This window comes from Protopterus annectens, chromosome 2.part1 (assembly GCF_019279795.1).
Source record: "Protopterus annectens isolate FY-2018-M chromosome 2.part1, PAN1.0, whole genome shotgun sequence".
NCBI lineage: Eukaryota > Metazoa > Chordata > Ceratodontiformes > Protopteridae > Protopterus > Protopterus annectens.
The window spans coordinates 604118018-604139268 of NC_056729.1; the positions used below are offsets into that span (position 1 = coordinate 604118018).

The 21251-nt window shown below is 40.6% G+C and overlaps 1 protein-coding gene across 4 annotated transcripts in view; it reads left to right on the forward strand.

Annotated features, from left to right (window-relative positions):
- The window catches only part of KAZN (kazrin, periplakin interacting protein), a 2853667-nt gene that overhangs the window by 1060940 nt on the left and 1771476 nt on the right, over nucleotides 1–21251 (forward strand). For all 4 annotated transcript variants that reach the window (XM_044062363.1, XM_044062364.1, XM_044062365.1 and 1 more), the window contains exon 4: nucleotides 20845–20981. In XM_044062363.1, coding sequence (XP_043918298.1) covers nucleotides 20845–20981 — 137 coding nt within the window. The remainder of the gene's footprint in view (nucleotides 1–20844; nucleotides 20982–21251) is intronic.

Genomic DNA, 21251 nt, shown 5'->3' on the forward strand with positions numbered 1-21251 from the left:
GTCAATTGTCAGATAAAAAGTCAGTTGATAATGCCTTTTAAAAATGATTTTGCAACATCATAATGTAACTAAAAGCTTGTTATTGTGGTACTGAAAATCCAGAGAGAATGCTGTCAAGTGGGACTGCTTGCCTCACACTGTTGTTTTACTGTTAGATGTACAGAAATATATATTTTTCCATCGTATGGATGAGTGATCATTCAGAAGTATTAAACTCACTGACTGTTAGGTCTACTATATGTTATGGGGTTTTCTGAGAAGTTTATGCTTTTTAATGCTTACAATAGTTGTGTGTATTTTCTTTGCTTTGGCACTATAGTTATTTAGTGCAACTTGTCAAACAGATTACAGTTAGTTAATACAATAAAAACATATTATACACTGATGTTTTTCTTTTTCCTTTTTTTTTATTATATTTTTTTATTGCCCACTCATCCTAAAAAAGTATATCCAGCATTTGGATTCAGTTGAATTTGAGAATGCTGGTATACAGTTAAAGCTCCGATCTTCTTCTGGGCTTCATCCTGTAATTCACGGTTTGATTCCCTCTCGCTCCATTTACAGACCGTGTGAGCCTCATTGAGATACTTAACCTGACAGCACTGCTGTTTCACACCTGAAATGGCATGTGTGTGTGCCTAACAGTATTACATAGACAACAAACTAAGTATATATAATAACCAAAGCCTGTGTAGCATATGATTTGGCAAGAAACTAGTGCACACATGTAAAATAATGCAGTGGTAATTTTTTTTGGGGGGAGTGGGGTGGGGTGGGAAGTAACAGACTACACAAGCTTTCCAAAACAAGGATAAATCAATATGGGGATCAGTGAAAAGGAAGGAGCATGTGCATAGTTTGGGTTATTGGTTTAGCTGTAAGATCTCTGCCGCAACCCCAGATCAGGGATTCAGTGCTGACCTGTTGTTACTATCTGTATGGAGTTTTGCACGATCTTTCAGTGCCTGCGTGGGTTTTCTCTTTGTACTCTAGTTTGTTCCGTCAAACATGTTGGTATACTATAAGCATATTTGTGTGTGTGTGTGTGTGTGTGTGTGTGTGTGTGTGTGTGTTCATGTATATATATATATATATATATATATATATATATATATATATATATATATAAATGTTTTTTTTATGCTGAAATTTTAGAATGTTGAACTCAGAATACCTACTAATAGCATACATGTACTGCATATGTATACTGCACCACTGCACAGCCAATCAACAAACCGTACCACTTCCCTGTTAATGACAATGGAAATGAGAGCTAACATGGGTCCAGCAGTGGGTCAAGTTCAAAAACCTACCACAGGTCAAGATCTCCCATCCACAGGTCAAAATTTCTTTGAACAGAGCCCGCCAGCCCGCTTTGCCTCATGGACGACGATTTTTATTCCACAACATGAGAGTCTCTGGTGATAAATCCTACTCCCCTCTAGCGTCCCATTATATCCTGAAGCCGGTTTAGTAAAGTTTTAAGAGTCTTGGTTTTGGGTGGATTTTTTTTTGAGGTGGAGCATGTCCCATTAATTCCGGGACATGGTTTTTGTATGTCAGCCTTGTATCACCTGATTTCTTCCTCTGTATAGCATAATACAGATTGGAGTTTTCTTTATTTCTTCAGTGACAGCATTGTGATGACTCTCCTTTGAGTCCAGACTTTTTTTTGGGGGATCGAATGGGGGCTCTCACCCGGTGAGATACATCCGGTGAAGAGTACAGGAATGGGGTGATTAACAGATCTGGATAAATTGAAATTTGAAGAGTGGGGGAACAATAGTCTCTCAAGATCTTCATGTGATCCAGTGGGCAATGTAGAGGTCTTGTCAACCAGCTTTCCAGGTGTGAGTAACAAAAAAGTAAGGCCACTTTCTCCCAAAAACCTGAGCAGGTCCCTCCCTGATAACTCTTCCAATAGTATAAGATAGTGGATATTAATTTATATGGTCAGGGGATTTTTATGCATTCCTATCTATTTTTTCTTAACTTCAGGCCTTCAGGCCATGGTCCTGATGCATCTTCCACCTGTGCGCCTAGTCAGTGAGTGATCCGTGTTTCCCAGCCAAAGCCACTATGGCTGCAGTTTTGCAAGTAGATGCAAAACTTGTCAGCCAAGTCCTCCCTATTTGGCCTATACTTCCCTTCTGAGAGACCGAAATAGGGGGGACATAGCGGAGGATGTGGGACACCACTTGTGACCGGCTTGGAGTCTGTGCAAACCAGTCTGTAGGACAACCCTGTTGTTACTGTTGGTGAAGCTCTGTACCCATTGGGGTTTGTGCGTGCAGGTGGCTTTTCATTAAGTTTTTCTACAATACCTTTTCCTCATTCTTGTAAGGGTAGCCTGGGCAAGAGTAGCCGCCTTTGAGAGGCCAATCATCATGGGCCTTGGCGTACGTCCAATGAAAAGTTCCAAGTTTAAAAAGAAATGAGCTCCATTTAAAAGAAGCCAACTGGCAGACGGGTCTTGTTCTGCAAGTCCCCCTATCTTTGTTTATGAGCTCCTCCATTTTGATCTCCACATAGCTTATGACAGTTGCCATATGCGGGGGGGAGGCTACCTATACCAGGTAAGGCTGAGATTTGCCGAGTGTGGAGTGGGACCCTTGCCTTTCTATCTCCCACAGCACACAAATAGGGACACAATCCAGTGCCATTGATGCTGTGCTTGTTTATTTCCTTTCCTTGTCACCTTTAGCACATGGTTCAGCACAATGTATGCCACGGGATATGACACCTAGCAGTGCCATTGATGCTGTAGCATCTGAGCTTGTCTCAGTTTTTGAGATGTCTGGGGTGGGTTCGCTGATGGGATAGTTATCTCTCCATAGGGGGAGCATGGGTGGGGAAGTCACCTGCGTCTTAACATAGCTGAAATGTGTTTTCAGTGATTTTTCTCTCATTTTTGTTATTCTGATTTTATCTGGGAGTTTCCACAAGTTCCCTAACATAGCTGAAATTTTTCCAATAATAATTATGATCATGTTTGGCCTTTTTTGTCTTTTCATTTTTCTCATTTCCTGAGTTGAGTGCTTTCATTATTTTTTTACTATTTTATGGACTGACGCTTGGGTGACTTTTTTATGGATTTTGTTCTTTTTGGGTCTGCCTTTTCCTCCTTGTCCCTGGAGGTTTGGTATTGTACTGGGCGTTTAGCCTTTATGCTTTTGGCCTTGGGTTTCACTTCTTGTTGATTTTTGGATCTGTTGCTTTTGGACCGCCTGAGTAGTTGGTGTTTGTGGGAGGGCTTAGGTTGTAGTTTCCACTGGCTTGTGGTTTCCACTGGCTCAGATGCCAGTATGATCAGTGTAACCAATGAGGGATAGTTCGTCTGTGTTTTTTGTTGTTTGGGTTTAATGAGATTTGTTTTGTTTTCCTTCGGATAGTTTGACTAGCCGTTCAGGGATGTTAATTTATGGAACTCCAGAACCATGATTTTATTGATTAGGTGATGTATAATGTCTTGTGATATTTCTCGGTAGCATGTTTGTGACTCTCTGATCCATGTCCTCATACATCCACACTCATTTGAATTTATGAACTCCAGGAACCACCTGGCTTTGAGTTGGTGGCCTAACCATGTTCCCAGTCTATATTCGGATGGATATTGCACCCAGTACCTATTCGGTTTCTATAGTGGGAAGGCTGTGGATGTTGTGGGTCTCTTTATAGGGGTTCCTGGACCTGCCTGGATAGCTGTGTTGGGCTTTGAGCATTGGTCGGATGGCCGAGCCTGAGGTAATAGTTGCCAAACCACGGTTCTATGGTGGTATCCCTAACCAGGTGGGTGTTACACACCCTACTCCATGTTTCTCCATACTTCCTGAATTGGTGAGGCAGGTTTGGTATTTCCTTTTCTGGCAGGGAGCAGGTAACCTCAGTTTCTCCACTCCTCAGTGTTTTCTCAGTGTAGGTTTAGAACAGCACAGACATCGATGTTCGCACTATGGGAAGGGGCAAGCGTGGATTTTGTGGAGCTCCATTGGTTGAGCAGCATTACCCCATTTTGTCTTCCCATTGTCATGGTTTAGGGTTTGAGGTTTGACTGATTGCTTTGAATGTTTGGGCACATTGGTAGTTAATAAGCGGATTCTCTTCCTTAGCCTGAATCAGGGGTTCTTTGGTGAAGCGCGGTCCAGGTCAGTGGTCATACAGACTTGCCTGCATGTCAAGCAGGTCAGCCCAAACACTCAGACATTGAGTCCAGAGACGTTTCAGGTCGCTCACACCAGCATGGACACATGACTGTCTCATTTTGTATTTCGCCGTGGGGTGAACGAAGGATCTTGCTCAGGGTCATCCACATAGCCTGGGAAGGTCTCCTTACAACATGTAAGGGAGTAAGTACTTTTATTGTAACTTTCAACTTTTTGACATTTCATATGTTCATAAGTTGTGTTCCATTGCTCACGTTTTGTGGTCCTGAAGAAATGTTAACGCCAACATTTCCAGGGCAAATGCTTTTGTCTCCAGCCTAAGAGTCTAGCTGTTTCGTAAATGATCTAAGTTTTTACCTACTCTGTTGTAGACTGGGAGTTTATTCTATGGCATCACCAGTCTTTGTTTTAAGTGTAAGTGACATACATTTGTTCTCATAGAAATCTGACCAAAATTAATGGCCTTGTGTCTTCATAACAGATCACAAATTTGCTTGTAAGCTGAGGTAATGAAAAACATTGAAAGCAAATGTTAATTTGCTTGAGAGGAAGCAGAAGTGGATTATAAATGAATTAAGGCATTTACTTCTGTTATTATATCTGTAAATTTTGTATATTATCATCTTAGTACATTTCCTTTGTAACTTTTCAAGGATTTTTAGCTGACCATCAGTATGTATATAGAAAATATTCTTGCATGCTAGGATCAGTCTAATGTGAGTTTTATATCGTAATGTAAGATATGTCTCGTTTTTTATGTAAAGATTTTTAAAAGTGACTAGCCATGTTTTCCCAAAAGAATAATGATGTCCTGTATCTAAATGGGACATTGAGGGCCAAGCATTTATTAGCTACCTCTGTCCATAAGGGACATGGGTGCCAGGCCTGGTGTAAATTTCCTATTCCCCATCCATTGGTCTGGGTTACACTTAAACTGGGGATATAGATGAACTCAGCTTCACACGGATGGGAAGCCTGCTCCATAGGAGAGGCAGTCTCTGGAACACATCTGTCTCTCCAGCATGTTCTGTTTAGATCACAGACAAAAGTCAGGTCCATAGACTGCTTTTATCAAGTAGCTCCATGAGAAAGCTCAGTACGTTGTGTAACTGTTGCATGGCAGTGCTCTCTTGCTGCTGGTTTGAAACAGATAGACCACAGTGCAAAGTAATGTAAAAGAAGGCAGCATGTACGTGACAGAGGAGCTCTTTCAGTTCTTGTGTTAGTAAATATTAATGCACATTACTTTGGCGAGGGTTTCTCTATGTCCTGTGGAGTTTCAACGTATTTTGATTCCCATGAGAAAGGCAGGAAGAAGCAATTATTACAAGGGGGTGTTGAAATGTTCCACGTCTGACCAAGAAAGGAATGACGTGGAGCCATGAAACTTGCAAGTTATTCAACATATTCACCCTGGAGTTCAACACACTTGGCACATCGTGTCTGAAGTTTCTGTAACCCTGCCTAAAACAGTCTGAAGTCTGGTCACTGAAATACTGCTCCAGTGCTGCAATCACCTCTGAGTCACTCGAAAATTGCCATCCTTTGAAAATCTTTTTAAGGTTTGGAAACAGGATATAGTCAGATGGAGCAAGATCTGGTGAGTAGGGTGGATGGTATCTGCACTCAAACCCCAGTTTTGTTAAAACATCCATTGTTTTGCCAGCCCTGTGAAAAGGTGCATTGTCTTGCAAAAAAAGAACTCCTTTCAGCAGCTTCCCTCTCCTTTTTTCTTCCAATGACTCCCTTATTCGGCACATCAAGTTACAGTATTTTGCTTAATTGTTTGGCCCCTTGGAAGATAGTCATTACAACACCTTCCTGATTCCAAAATACTGTGGCCATGACCTTTTGACTTTTGGGTCTTGACCTTCTTTGGCCTTGGTAAATCTGAGTGCCGCCATTGCATGGACTGTTGTTTTGTCTCAGAATCATAGTGGTGTAACCATGTTTCATTTACAGTAACGAATCATTCCAAAAAGTTGGCACCATCTCAAAGAAAATGCCAGAAAATCAACTTGGAAGTGTTCACTCGATGTCTTTTCTCATCAGCATTCATACATTTGGGCACCCACTTGGCTAACAGGCTGTGACAGCTTCTGCATGCCCAGCTGCTCATGGCAGGCTTTCTTCCTGTGGAATGGATATCAGCTACAGTTATTCCCCTTCACAAAGGTGGCCTGGCAACAGACCTGGGGTATTACAGACCCATAATCCTGACTATTCTCAACAACACCTCTCCTCTCCACTCCTTCTGAATACAACAGGATACCAATGTGTAGGACTCCAAACAAAGAAAACAGCCACTGATATAATCCTTTATTATAGCGCCTTGGTAAAAACACCTTCATGGAATAAAACACATACAAAATAACCATTCTTATATAGCGGCTTCTTAATTACTACCAATCTGTCAATTATCTCATAAAATATTTCTTAAAGCAAACACTTCCAATTCAAAGCCTGACCAGCCTCATCTGTAAGGCCATGGAATGTATCATTATGAACCTCATAAATAAAGATGTAGGTGACCTCCAAACCCCAGATCCTACCCAATTCGGCTTCATGACGGGCAGATCCTACCTGTTAAATCTGGTGGATTTCTTTGAAAGTGTAACCAAGGCCATTGATGAGAGCAAATCTGTGCACAAAGCATACCTCAACTTATCAAAGGCTTTCAACATAATCCCACATTCAGGCATTACCAATAAACCTAGCAAACTGAATGTAAAGCCCTTTGTTGTAAGATGGGTTGCAACAGGCTCACAAACTAGACACACAGCTTCTATATTATGTTATTGTACGATGAAAATAGCGAATGCTATTTCATCATTCTGATAATATCTATGATACTGTTCAAGAGGATTCTGGATGAGTAGATGGGGCACCATAAATTCTTATCAGAGATAGTGCCCACACACAAATATCAAACAAACAGAATAGCAAAATTTTTCCCAGGGAAAAAAGTTGCTGCTCCGTAACAAAAAAAAAAAAATTAAACACAAATTTAAGTGGAGGGCTTTGCCCCCCCCCCAATGTGGGGGGCTGTGCCCCCTACTTAAATATACCAAATCCGAGATTGCACCATAGTGGAAGAAATGGCAACGTCCCGAAGATGGCCCACTGAATTTTTTCCCTGGGAAAAAATTCGATGTTCCGTGACTTTGCTATTTTGCCATTTCGACAGTATCGGATCGACTAAATAGCATTTGCTATTTAGTCCATTCGATACTGTCATATAGACCCAGAGACACACTATCAAAGTGGGTGACTCCACATCAACAAGCAGACCTGTTACCAACGGGGTGCCACAGGGGTCTGTAATTGTCCCCCTACTGTTTGGTATATACTTCTCAGAAGTTCAGGTCAAAACTAAAGGGTTGTGGATTACCAAGTTTGCAGACGACTGCAAACTATGTGCAATCAATGAATCCACAAATTATGTCATTATACTCCAGGAGAGTCTCACACAGACCAACAACTTGTGTATTAGTCACGGTCACAAACTGAATGCAAAGAAATGCATCGTCATGCCCTTTGGCACAAACAATGTCCCTTCACACTATCAAATCAACAACAGTACTCTAAGTACCCATGAAGTGGTAATGAACCTGGGATCATAGGTTGACTGCAACCTTAACTTTGACCATCATGTGTCTACCATGGTAAGGAAAGCTTTCCACGTAGCTCACTTGATTAGTAAAGGCATTGTCTCGAGAGAAAAAGAGGTTATAACTCCCCCTATATTCAGCACTTATCCAGCCCATAATTGAGAATAATGCCCCATTCAGTATGTACCATATTAAGCACCTGCAGCAATTAGAGGGACCTCAGAGGTTTCTAACAAAGAAGATCAAGGGCCTGTAACATGTGCCTTAAATGGACCAACTAAAGTCCCTGTCATTATAGTCCATATCTGATAGATTTCTTAGGGGAGACTTATGCCTGGCCTACAGAGTAACCCAAGACCCAAACCTAATGAACTTACTGCATATCCATAAATAATATGGGTCTAGGGCTGCCCATTCCAGGGGCTAAAATATGGACTTGCTGGAGGGAATGATTTATCTTCCAGCAACTGCCACATCTTTGGAACAGGCTTCCAATTCATGTGAAACAGAGCACCTCTATGACACCGTTCAAGAGGACTCTGGATGAGTGGATGGGGCACCATAAATTCTTATCAGAGATAGTGCCCACAAACCTCCTGGGCATAGGCAGTCATCACTAAATGCAATCGTGGATATTGACTGCTACTTCCATGGTATTACATTGGATTGAAACAGCTAGGCTTAAAATGACCTCTGGGTTGATAGCCTAGTAATCTCCCATGATCCTATGAATTATGAACTCAACACATTCCCTGGATATCTGTAGTGTCTCAACAATTGTTTTAGCTGATATTCGCCGATCTGCCAAAATCAGGTCATGGACATGGTGAAGAATTTCAGGAGTTGATACTGTTTGAGGCCTCCCAGACCTTACTGCATCTTCAGCCTCGAATCTCCACACTGAAAGTTTGCACACCACTTCTTCACAGTTGAGTAAGAAGGGCACTTGCCACTCAATGTTTGCATCATACATTCATGGATTTACTTTGGAGTTTTCTTCTGCAGGAATAGAAACTTCATGACGGGTCTGAGTTCCACACTTTGCATTGATATGGTTCAATCAATGATCTGAAACAATGTCAAAACATAGCATTATGATTCTGCAGGATTGGTACTTTACAAGATGAAATAACACTTTTTTCAGCCACAGAGGCAAAATAATGCTCAGAATTTAGAAATTTGGTTGGGTTTAAAACATTTCAGCACCCCTTGTATAATTTGTTTTACAAAAATGCATTCTTTAACTGGAACTATCTGTAGAGCCTTTGCAACCTTAAGACCGCTGTCAGGTAATGGGCAGTTTTTGTATCAGTACATGTGGCATCCCTGCTACCATGGTTTGAAGTTGCTGCAAGAACTCGGCCATCATCTTTCAGCATTTTAAGTCATAGAAACAAGATGTAAGAGGCTAGTGATAGCCAGCTACTTTCTTTTTTTCTCTCATATCGGAGTGTAGGAATGTGTAGATTGGCTTGACTGCAGCTAATTTGTTTCCATTTCTGCTGCACTTGATAAAATCTACCCAACACTTGTTAATTTAATCTTGCATTTTTTGTATGACATCTGTCTAATCGGCGATACACGATTCATTACTAAGCCTTTTGTGTTACTCATGGTAGTTAGTGTTGTTTTAGAATGTTTCATACCTCCCCAGAGTGGACTGATAAGGCCTGCCATACCGGTATGGTTTTCTTTTTTAGTCTTCTCTGCTTTCTCCTTGCAGTTCATATCCTTGTATTAAAACAAGGTCTGCACATCATAATTCAGGTGCCTTTTTCTCTTCAGTGGCAATTCTGCGGATCGTTGGCTTTTATAACTTCATATATTGTCTTTGGAAGCTGTTTTGTGGTTTATTTTCTGATTGTTCACTATAGTGTTTGTTGGCTAGGCCAGTTCATTTAGCCAGTTAACAGATAAATTAAATTTAATTAACTATAGGCTATTAAAATGCATTTCATGGTACATTTAAGCCATCTTGCAGATAAAGTATCTAATTTACAGGCTTTTGTTATGTCTCCTGGTTATTATTTTGTAGTATCGTACCCCAGCATTCCTCACAGTATTGGTAAGGTGTGACACTGCTTCTCTGTTCCCAGCCCAAACGACTCTGTCAGCTGTAACTATCAGGTCCTGTGACAAACCTAGCAGGCTTTCATCAGCTTTGTACTATTTAGTCTGGACTAATGATCCATACATTGTGCAGGAGAAGACAAATTGCTATGTAAAATAAAATGAGCTTTAATTTGAAAAAAAAAAAAAACTTAGTTATTAGCTGACTGTTACTGCCTACTGTGTGAAAAGTGTTAATTAAGAGGTAATTAGTTCTATAGATAGTTACCTAAATAAAACTATTTTGTTGAAAAAAATACTATTGGATGAGGTAGTGTGAATGGGTGGATGGAATTGTTCTTTAAGCACTGGTTTTCCTGGACAGAATTTCTGTTTCTCCAGAATACACTTTGTATATGGGATTGTTATGGCTGTTTTCTTTTCTGTATTGTCTTGGATTGCTTAATTACCACTTTAGTCCTACAGGAGAATGTTGGCAGTCATTATAGCCCATTAGGATCAGTCAGTGGAAATGAATTGTTGATCAGTGCAGCTGGAAACTGGGAATAGCATTTGTTTATGTCTGTTATTAAGTGACGGAAAATGCTTAGGGACTGTAACATGTACCGGCAGTATTTGAAGATCTGAAAGGAAATTACAGCTGCTGTATTTCATGCTCAGGTTCATTGAGGGACTGTTTAAGTACAGTCCTGCTCTTATCTGCAGCGTGCTTCAAACCAGCCATCATTGCATCTGAGGTGTAAAGCAGCAATTGTATTAAGTGGTATTGATGAATAGCTTTTTCATTACTTAGTTATGTGCCAATATCATTATTGTTTTGCCTGGTATTTATGAGTCACAGATGCTATATCACTATTAAGCTGTTTACATTTTAAATGTTCAACTTTGCTGTTTGTTCTTTGGTTCACATATTTGAGTGACAGACTGGTGATACAAGTACGTAGCATTTTTTTATTTTACAAAGCAACTTGGAATTTAGGGTTTATGAAACACAACTAACTGATCATATAAACCATCTAATTTATGTTTACTTATTTGTTGGGGGAAGACTAACTGTCAGTTATTGTCGGTGTGTTACTGTAATCATTTCCGTTACTGGAAACATTTGAATATTGTAAAACATTAGCTCGTTACAATCTAATGCTGGAGTCTGGTTCCTAGTGCCTATTATAAATGATGCTTTCGTTTCATCTTCATTCTGTTATCAGTCACTTGAGAGGTACTTAACAGTAATTAAATAGTGGGAGGCACATGCAACAGCGAGTGACGTCTTACTCTTACAATGCAGTTAGACTGCATCAGTTTGTGCACGAGATGATTACAGTATAAACACTGTGTCATGCAAAGTACACTGGGATATGAATATGTCACACCAATGTGATATGTATATCGTAGTACCGTAGAAGCATGCAATGTTTTTGACTGCCAAGGTGTTGCAAAGCAGTCAGTCAATTCCCTTTCTGCAAAATTCTGTTTTATCACTAACTCATATTATTCCACATGATTGAAATCTATACTAGAATAAACATTTTGCAGTTTTATAATACTGCTTTTATTCCAAAGATGTGTGACTGTCAAGTTAAATAGTTGTGGGGGGGTGGAGCATAGCTCTCCATGTAGGAGATGCAAGAGATTAAAGACAGGTTATATTGATTTAGTTTCATTTGTAGACTGCGCTTTACTGTTCTTTCACTTACTCTTACACATGGTGAAATCAAGTTACTAGTGCAAACCTGAACAGTTTCAGCATTTAGGTTTGTGCTGAGATATGTTTTGGGGTGCTTGGTTGCAATGTAATGGTTTACGAGTGGTTGAGACTTGATAAGTCACCATGTAGCTGAATAACACTGCCAGTACCTGTGCTTGTTGCTTGTAGAGTTACTGTGTAAGTGGTCTAGCTATGGCTGAATGGAAACATTTGTATTGAGTATGGTGTACTTTATAGCAACTCTCTGTCCTTCTTATGCACCAGGTAGTGGCACATATGCTTCAGCAAAACCAACTTGTGGTTGAAAGGGTTGACTTCCACTACTGAGAAGTGAGGTCTTATGTGGAATGCAATCCTTAAGCTCTTAAAAGAACCATGAGGTATCAACAGTTTAGACTCAGGTGTGTGTTTTAGTTAGTGTCAAGTTTCATTATCATGAGCACTTCACTGCCAATGGCAAACCTTTACTCTGATAATGAACTTAAGAAGTTATGTAGAATTTTGTTTTTGAAATTAGACTGACAATTGAAATGTGTCTTTGTTTGCTGGATACCTGGCCTGAAATGCCTTGTGCTAAAACCTTGGGTATCTCTCACCTGACTGTAGAAGTCACTCAGCAGCAGAAGTTAGGAGTCTAGGTGTTGCTACTATGGGTTGATTTAAGGTAATGAAACAGTGCTAAAATCTTTCTAAGGTAATTATCAGCAACGATTCCAGATACATCTAGAATCATCTCACAGTGGAACTTTGGCCTGATTAAAGGATTGTGTGCCAGATAAGGTGAAATAATGAAGGGTTCTAATTAGGATAGGTGGGACTTCGGAATTTTTTTTTTATGAAGAGAGCAAATCAACCTAATTCTGGATAGATCAGAGCTGTGACTTCATTGTTATAAACTGTAGGGCCTGTGCAGTTTAGGAGCTTTATATCTGAGATATAAGAAGGTCATACTAGTGTACAGGTGATGCTAACATTTGAATGCAACAGTTGCTGTCTGGCAGCCTAGGAGGCACCTATCTTTTTTCTTCAGTACTGCTAGATATGCACTAACTGCTGTGTATATGTGAGTTTCATTAGTCCTAATCTGTTTAATACCTCTTGCAAAGAATGTATACTAACATTCAAGTTTCTGCCAATACTTTTATTGAATTAAGCCTGTAAACTGGAAAAGTGATCTGACCCACACTTGTCAGTCTAGACACAGGTACAAGGCAAACTGGTTTTCCTGTATGCATTTAGAAATATCCATGAAGTAATGTGGGATATTCAGCCAGATTGATTGATGGCCTTTGAATGAGAAGTAATACAGAGACAGTGTCCTGTAGGTTATTGACTGGCATGTGATTCAAAAACAGAACTGTCTGCCTGTCGATACCTATTCATCATGCCTCAGAAGAACATCTCCATTATATTGAGCTCAGGTAAGTATTGTGCTTGTATCAGTAAATGAATAACACTGTCTGTACTGCTGATTGACAGATGTAGAGAGTTGGGCTGCACAGGGTTTGCAGCATGGCTACCTGAGTTTTCTCTGCTGCTGTGCATAATATGTGTGGGCAAAAGTATGTGCACAGCATGGACAGTCTTTGTGATATGCAAAGATGAAGTGTTCAAGGTGTTTGGTACCCAAGCATAGAGGTAAGGCAACCTATCCAGGTATGGCATGCTGATGGAAACAGGGATGGGAGGCATAATGCACAAAGCCATGTGTTGCACTAAGACATTGGGCATATGGGGGTCAATGGAATAACAGCCTATGCTTCAGTCAGGACAGCGTTACTGATGGTCCTTGGACAACATGGTTATACATGTGAAAGACATACATTGGATTTACCATCAAAATGTTGACAATGTTTCAACAAGTGATTACATAAGCGAAATAAAATATAAATGACAACTTCCGACAGTCACATTTATGACACATTCAAAATGCAGACTGTTCAGTGTCGACATTTCTGCAATGCAGCATGACTTTCAGTGACTGTCTACACGTTTTGCACCCCCTGCTAATTATATATTACAACTCTGAGATCGCACTACAGTGAGGAAAAGGGAAAGTTCCCAATCCCCACTGTAGTACGATCTCCAGTCAAAATGTCAGTCTCACAACAGTGAATGCACACTAGCATTCGCTGTCGTATGTTTGACATATTTTGAATAGCCATTATGATAACTTTGAAAACTGCCTTTTGGCAATCAGAGTTCACATAATTGCATTTGAGATTTTGATGGTAAACCCATACATTGTTACCACCTTTATACTCCATGAAGCAGTAGCTGTAGTTGTGCTCTGGGAGTTTCTTGATGCACATACTATAGTATCCTGTACACACTCCAATGCAAGTATATTGATACAGATGTGCAAGACACGCCTTTGTGTACATATTTATGCTGAGGGAAGTGGCTTCATGGCGCAGATACAGGGCACCTGTCAGTATTGGGGGTTGGGGGTGTCCTGAGTTTGAGAACGGTCTTGGATCACTAAATGAGAGAGGGGGCAAGCTGAAGTGGTTGGTGGCCAGGTATCCCAACCTGGGGAGAAGGTACAGGGAAAAACTGCTTCTTGGGTGACCTCTAGTGGAGTTCAGGAGCCTTGAAGGTGGCTAACCTGCAGGAGTGGGCAGACTTTGTGAAGAGCTGCTTCTCCCCAACCTAGAGATTCTGACCTGCTCCATGTTCACAATAATTCCCGGTGCTTCTGTTGAATCTCCTGACCAGATTTCTCACTCTCTGGGCACTAAGGTTGACTTCCCCAAGTACTTAGGGCCACCCCAGTGGTAGGGATGTGTCAGGAGTAGCCTGGTAAGGAGCAGTTGGGGTGATCTGTGGTGTGCTCATGCAGAAACCAGAGTGGTGGTGATGGACAGCCGATGGCTAAGCCGGCTAGGTAGAGAGAAGGATGTGGCACCCACCACTGCTACCAATATGTGATAGGCACCACTATGTGTTATCCCCATGGTAGGCCAGTAGTCATAGAGCCTGAATCCTCATCACTGACACTGGAGAGGGATGTGCACTTGGAATGCAAATGGATACGCTTAGTATTTTCAGATGCAGACATCCCTGCATCAAGTATAATTTCCCTTAAGAGCACACAGGGAACACACACAGCCTGGGGTCTGGATGCCTCTATGTCTGACTCCCTCCAGATCCCCAGTAAGACTCCTCACTGATACAGCTGTAGGGTTAGGTCCTCAGCTGATTGTCCAAGCTAAGTCCTCCAGCACCCTCTCTGTAAACCCAGTGCTTCATGTCCCTGCCCCATGTAGCTGACACACATACTCTTTAATTTTTAATTTTCACACACACACACACACACACACGTTACCAAGTCTACCAACTTTGCCCAGACTATAAGGTAGTTATCACTGTCACAAGTCAGTTACTATAAGGCTTTTAAAATGGTATCCAATTGTACTTTGCAATGTTAATGTTAATACAAATGGTAGTAGTTCACCAAGAAGGCTAGGCCTTCTGGAGTGGCCCACACAGTGTCACCAAATAAATATAAGTACTCTCAAAGGTTAATACTTTCTAAAAAGGACTAGCCAGAATGAAAAGTTTAAATATGTTTAATAATAAATAATAAAATAACATGAAAATACTGAATATATATTCACAGAAAACCAAAGAGTTCAAATCACAAAAAATATTGAAAACAATCTATAAACTAACCGTCACTATATTCCTGACTGAATCTAAGAGAATTTTACTGTTCCCTAATAACTTACTTGGGCAAGGCAAGATGAAATACATGAGCAGTCTTTCCAGTCAGTCTCCCAAAGATGAAATACCTGAGCAGTCTTTCTAGTCAGGTTTCCAAACAGAATACTTTATGTTCTGAGATTACTCCCTGTAAAATACAATATCCAAGATAACTTGCAGAATGACTCCAGCTGGTCACCTTACTCTAGGTTCCCACAATATATCCTTTTGAAGTTTGAGCCAGGACTTTAGCAGACTGTTACAATATGCATTTAGAGCTTTTATGGCAGTGCCTGGAGGCCTCCCCTCTTTTCATTGAGCTAATGAACAAAGGCTTTGTCCCAGAACCATCGGTTCTGGTCCTTCTCAACACTGTGGGGTTGCCATTCAGTTACTTAACAATTAATTTACATTTCTCTTATTTTTCTTAAAATAAGCCATCTGGTTAACCATTGCTGTGCCATGTCCTCTAATAAAACACATACATTTAATTCAAATACCATAAAAATGCACGGTTCTCTTCATTTTATGAGGGTGCAGTGTTGATACAGTTTAGCAGAATTAACACAAGCAGAGCTCACAAATACATTTTCAGCAGAAGCATCTGTACAAATCAGATTGATATTCAAATGGCATACAATTATTTACAAAATTCTACGTAGCTCTGCTGGCACAAGTCTTACATCCACTACCCTACTTCTCCCTGGCATAGTTGGCAGTACCTCCTATCGTCACAAAGGATAAAAATGGATTTATGTTGCAGGAAGGACAGAGCTTACACTTATATGTAGACATAAATACACAGTTCTCCACATTAGGACCTTTACCATGGTCAGCATTACCTCCATTAGTTGAATAGAAGGAAAATAGCCACTGTAACTTTATGATCTTATGGAAATGCTGCTAAGTATAATAACAAGCAACAAGACTGCTCAGTTTGTGGACATAACACCACTCCTAGTCTTGGAGGCTTAAATAATTTCTGTAAATAACTGCATGTGCAGTTAGTTTAAACAAATACAATAAATGTTAACTAAGGCACAGGAGAATTTCATGTTTAACATACTGATACATACATCTTCTTGCCAAAATACTTCAGTGCATGACTACACTGATTAAAAATGTATATGGCACACTGCTTTGTCCTGTAAAATTAAAATATCTCTGGTTGGTGGAGTGAATTCCAAGATATGGGGAACAGTGCACTGTAAATGCAGAGAAAACTAAAATGCAACCTACACACACATAAATACATTTAAGTGGATGAGTCTCTTTCTCGTCCCTTCCTTTATTGGTTTGGGTCTTGTCAGTTTTGTAGTTCAGCATATCTTTCTGACATGAGAGTAGACTGTATTTCTTTTTCTTTTTGGCCTTTAAGTTTACTAGCCAAAGTATTTGAGGAATGTCTGCTGTTTGTGTACAAGCAGGGTAACACTGAAGACACTTAATAGGTGGTCATCGCACTGCTAGTTGGGGTAATTGTTAACCCCCTCTAGTGTTGGGCAGTGGTGCTACATATTTGCTCACTGTGATGTGATCCAATGTTGTATTTAACTAAAAAGGAGTAGTTCCATATTCAAACTCAAAGAAGTGACTTCCATTCCAAGTGCTTTGTAAGTCTCAGTCCAAGGAAACATAGACACTCTTCATGCTGTGAAACATGTGATGGATTTCTTTTAATTTACCTGTATGGAAAGTGAGTGAGAAGGTTTACTCAGGATGAATTCCAAACTGTTTGAACGAGGCCCTTTTTCTATTATTTGACTGTCAGGGAAATAAATGTGCCATTATATTGGAATCCAGGTAGCATTTTTTTTTCTGTTCTGATGTCTGAGGTCAGCTCCTCATTGGTCAGATCCGACCACAAGCTAATCACCCTAGACATCCACATCCCACTCCTACCCCCCATTAGGAAAACAACCGTAAAAAAGTTCTCCAAAGCCAACTTCATGCTTCTTAAGACAGAAGTGGTAAACTTCATGACACCCATGCAGATGGACAATAGAGGTACGACTGCTGAATCCTACACAAATCACAAATGCACTTTATAAGCACTTACACGAGTGCATGGATTGTGCTATCCCTAACAGTACCAAGATGCTATCCTCCAAAAATAGGAAGCCAATCTGGTGGTCTTCTGCCATAAACAAACTCTACAACAGAAGAAAGAAACTGTTGCAAAAAAGAGTAAAATCCCACGATTGGAGGAACTCCCTGGTCAGCCTCAGTAAGAAGCTGAGATCCCTCATAAAATCCTCCAAAGCTAATTATGAAAACAAAATTGCCACTGATTCTAAAGACAACCACAAAGCATTCTATAGCTATGTCAAGAATCTCAATGGCAACACTCGGATCTGCTCTGAGTTACAGCACAATGACACTAAATATACAGAACCAACTGATATTGCCAACATCCTGGCAGATAGGTTCAGTGCTAACTTTACCCTCCTCTCACCCCCTGAATGGCCGATCTTTATACCGGAAGAATGCAAAGTTCCTGTAATCACGGCTGCACAGGTAAAAACCTCACTCTCCAAAGCCAAGAACACAGCATCCATGGGACCTGACAACATCCCAGGCTGCCTTCTACACAAACTACAAAATGAACTGGCACCCCACCTAAGTACCATGTTTAGTCATAGCCTCACCTCAGGCTTTGTGTCCATTGAATGGCACACCGTGACTGTTATCCCACTCCACAAAGGGGGGGGCACAACAGACCCCGGGAACTACCGCCCATTAGCCTGACGAGCCTGGTCTGCAAGACCATGGAACATATCATTATGGAACTCATAAACAAAGACATTGGAGCTCTCCAAACTCTGGACCCCACACAGTTCAGGTTTGTAAAAGGCAGATCATGTCTCGTAAACCTGATAGACTTCTTTGAAGTAGTCACCAAAGCCATAGATGAGGGTAAGGTGCTTCACACAGCCTATCTAGATCTCGCCAAGGTGTTCAACACCATCCCCACTCTGGAATTATAGATAAATTCACTAAACTAGGTATAAATCCCAATATCACAAGATGGGTTGCCAACTGGCTTACTGACAGAACCCACACTGCGAAAGTAGCAGACTCCAAATCAGACTTCAGACCAGTGACAAGTGGAGTACCACAGGGTTCAGTCCTGGGTCCACTCCTATTTGGTATCTACTTCTTTGAAGTACAGGCTGACACAGAAGGTCTTTGGCTAACTAAATTCACATATGACTGCAAACTAGGAGCCATAATCAAAACTCCTAATGATGTGGACATCCTACAAAAGGGCCTCACTGAGATAGATGTCTGGTGTCAAAGCCATGGTCTCAGGTTCAATGCCAAAAAGTGCATTGTCATCCCCTTTGGTAAAAACTCTGTACCCATGAACTACCACATAGTCTGTAGTCTACTTAACACCGAAAGTGTGATGAGACCTTGGAACACAGGTGGACAGTAGTCTCTCCTTTGATAATCACATCGCCACAGTGGTCAGGAAATCCTTCTACGTGGCACACCTCATCACAAAAGGTTTCTCATCCAGAAAAAAAGCGGTCATTGTTCCCCTCTACTCATCACTCATTAGACCCATTATAGAGTACAACATCCCTTTTGGTATGTACCTCACAAGACATCTACAACAACTGGAAAACCACAAAAATACCTCACAAAGAGGGTTACTGGCCTCAAACAGATGCCTTGCGCAGACCGTCTCAGAAAACTCCAGCTTTACTCCGTCGCATATCGCCTACTCAGAGGCAATCTCTGCCTAACATACAAAGCTATGTCAAACCCAGAGCTGTTGGACATGCTCCACTTAAAGAAATCCCAATCCCTCTGAGCTACATGCTCTAGGGACCTAAACCTTGTCACTACAATAAACAGACCATGCTGGAGGGATAGATTCCTGTCCCAGAGACTTCCCATACTCTGGAACAGACTACCTATCTATGTCAAACAGAGCTCCTCATTAGCACTCTTCAAGAAAAATCTTGATGATTGGATGGGTAATAGGAAATTCACCCCGGGGATCACTTCTGTGATTCTGCTTGACAGGGGCACAGGAAAATAATTTTCTTGGGTGGCGAAAGCCAGGGTACCTTTTTGGCTTGGCTTGTATAGGCCCTAGGGCTAATAGCCGTTTGTCTACCTATGAACCTATATGTATCTGCTTTTGTTGACTATGGCAGTTGACTGCTTTTGAGTCAGAGCATAATACTTTAGAACTTGTGCATGGAAAATTATGTCACATTAATAGATTAATGTGCTAAGTTTCCATTTTCACCGATTGTAATATATTCTGAGATACAGAGTTTGTAATATATTCTGAGATACAGAGTTCTTTGAGAGCCTCTTAAAAGTTGCTTGTTGCATTACCAAAGTAAGCTCATAGTACATCTCCACCCACCCTCACAACCATTTTCTGAAGTACTTTGTAATTGTAATGGTTATTCCACATCATGTAGTGCTATTGTTTGTAAGCTGATTACTAATTCAGGGCACTGGAAATGAAATGGACACCCATTGAGTTTGGCATCAACATTTAGAACCATATTCATTTCTACCTAAACCTACCTAGAATGCGGTTGCTGCATGGTCTCATATTTGCTGTCTTCATTTTCAGGATTCTGTTGTTGATTTTTTTCCATCACTACTCTGCTAGATAGCCAGAGAGTGCATTTCTACTGATCACAGATGTCAGATGAAAAATGCTCTTTTAAAGTGCAGCTGTGGTCAAAAAACAAACACATCTTTCCATAATACCTTGATGTTCTGCGGAGTAGTAGTGCCCTTGTATCATTATAAATAGGTAACATGATTTTCTGTTTTGTGCTAGCCAAAAATGGCACAGTGAGGAGGAGACATTTTATTGTCTTTTTTTGTGCTGCGTCCCACAGTGCAGTCAGTGTTACTATAATGCTGCAATGCATTTATGCTTGTTTGTGTATACTCTCTCTCTCTGTCTGTCCATTGACTTGGAATGACAGTGTCCTGAATTAGTACTTAGTACGATTTTTTTTTTTAATTGCATCTTTTGATTTTTGTTCACTTAAAACTCCTGTCCAAATGTTTGTGGTTATTTTCTTGTTTTAGCTGAAAAGAGCTGTCTTAGCTGTGGGTGTCAGAATAATTCTGTCATTTGTGTTGCTGCATGCCCACCTCTTAATAGTAACATACAGTAACAATTTGTTTTTTGTAAGCCATGCTCTACTCCATATGCTCTGACAATTTTCAAAATAAAAAAGGTTTCAAAGAGAATCAAAACAGCGTACAGAGAGGCTGCAGTAGCTGGTGCAGGTAGGAAACTGTGGGGATGTACGTAAGTCGTGCTTCATTTTTATGTAGTGCAAGGAAAGATGATGATCTCACGTAAGTCGTGCTTCGTTTTTATGTAGTGCAAGGAAAGATGGTGATCTCTGTATAAAAAACGAGTTTTGACCTTGACATTTGCTTCAGTTACATGTTGAAGTTTGTTTACCATTTTAATTAATTAAAGTAATATTTTTGTTTGTTTTCTGAGCTGATGAGACAGCAAATTAGAGCCTTGTTAATTTAGCCTTGTTAAGGAGCATTGGCAACATTAATCATCTTACAATCTCCTTTTCAGCAATGAAGGCAGACAGGAAGCGCTTAAAGGCTGAAAAGGCTGACTTAGTGAGCCAGATGCAGCAGCTGTATGCCACACTGGAGAGTCGAGAGGAACAGCTACGGGACTTCATCAGGAACTATGAGCAGCACCGAAAGGTAAGTGGTGTTTCGTCCATGTTTTTGTGGCTGTTCATAAATTGATTTCTCCACTGTACTGGGCATGTACAGGGAAAAACTGTGCACTGTTTGACAGTCTTTGGATCCTCGCATTCCTCTTTGATTCAGCCTAATTTAAATAACTGTTTTCTAAAATTTGTTTTACATTCTTGATGGGTTTTATTAGAAATGGATTAGGTCCTAAATGTTGGGGGCAATTTAATTTGGTGTCCAGCTTATCAAGTTTGCCCCCCCTGCAGAAATGGCACA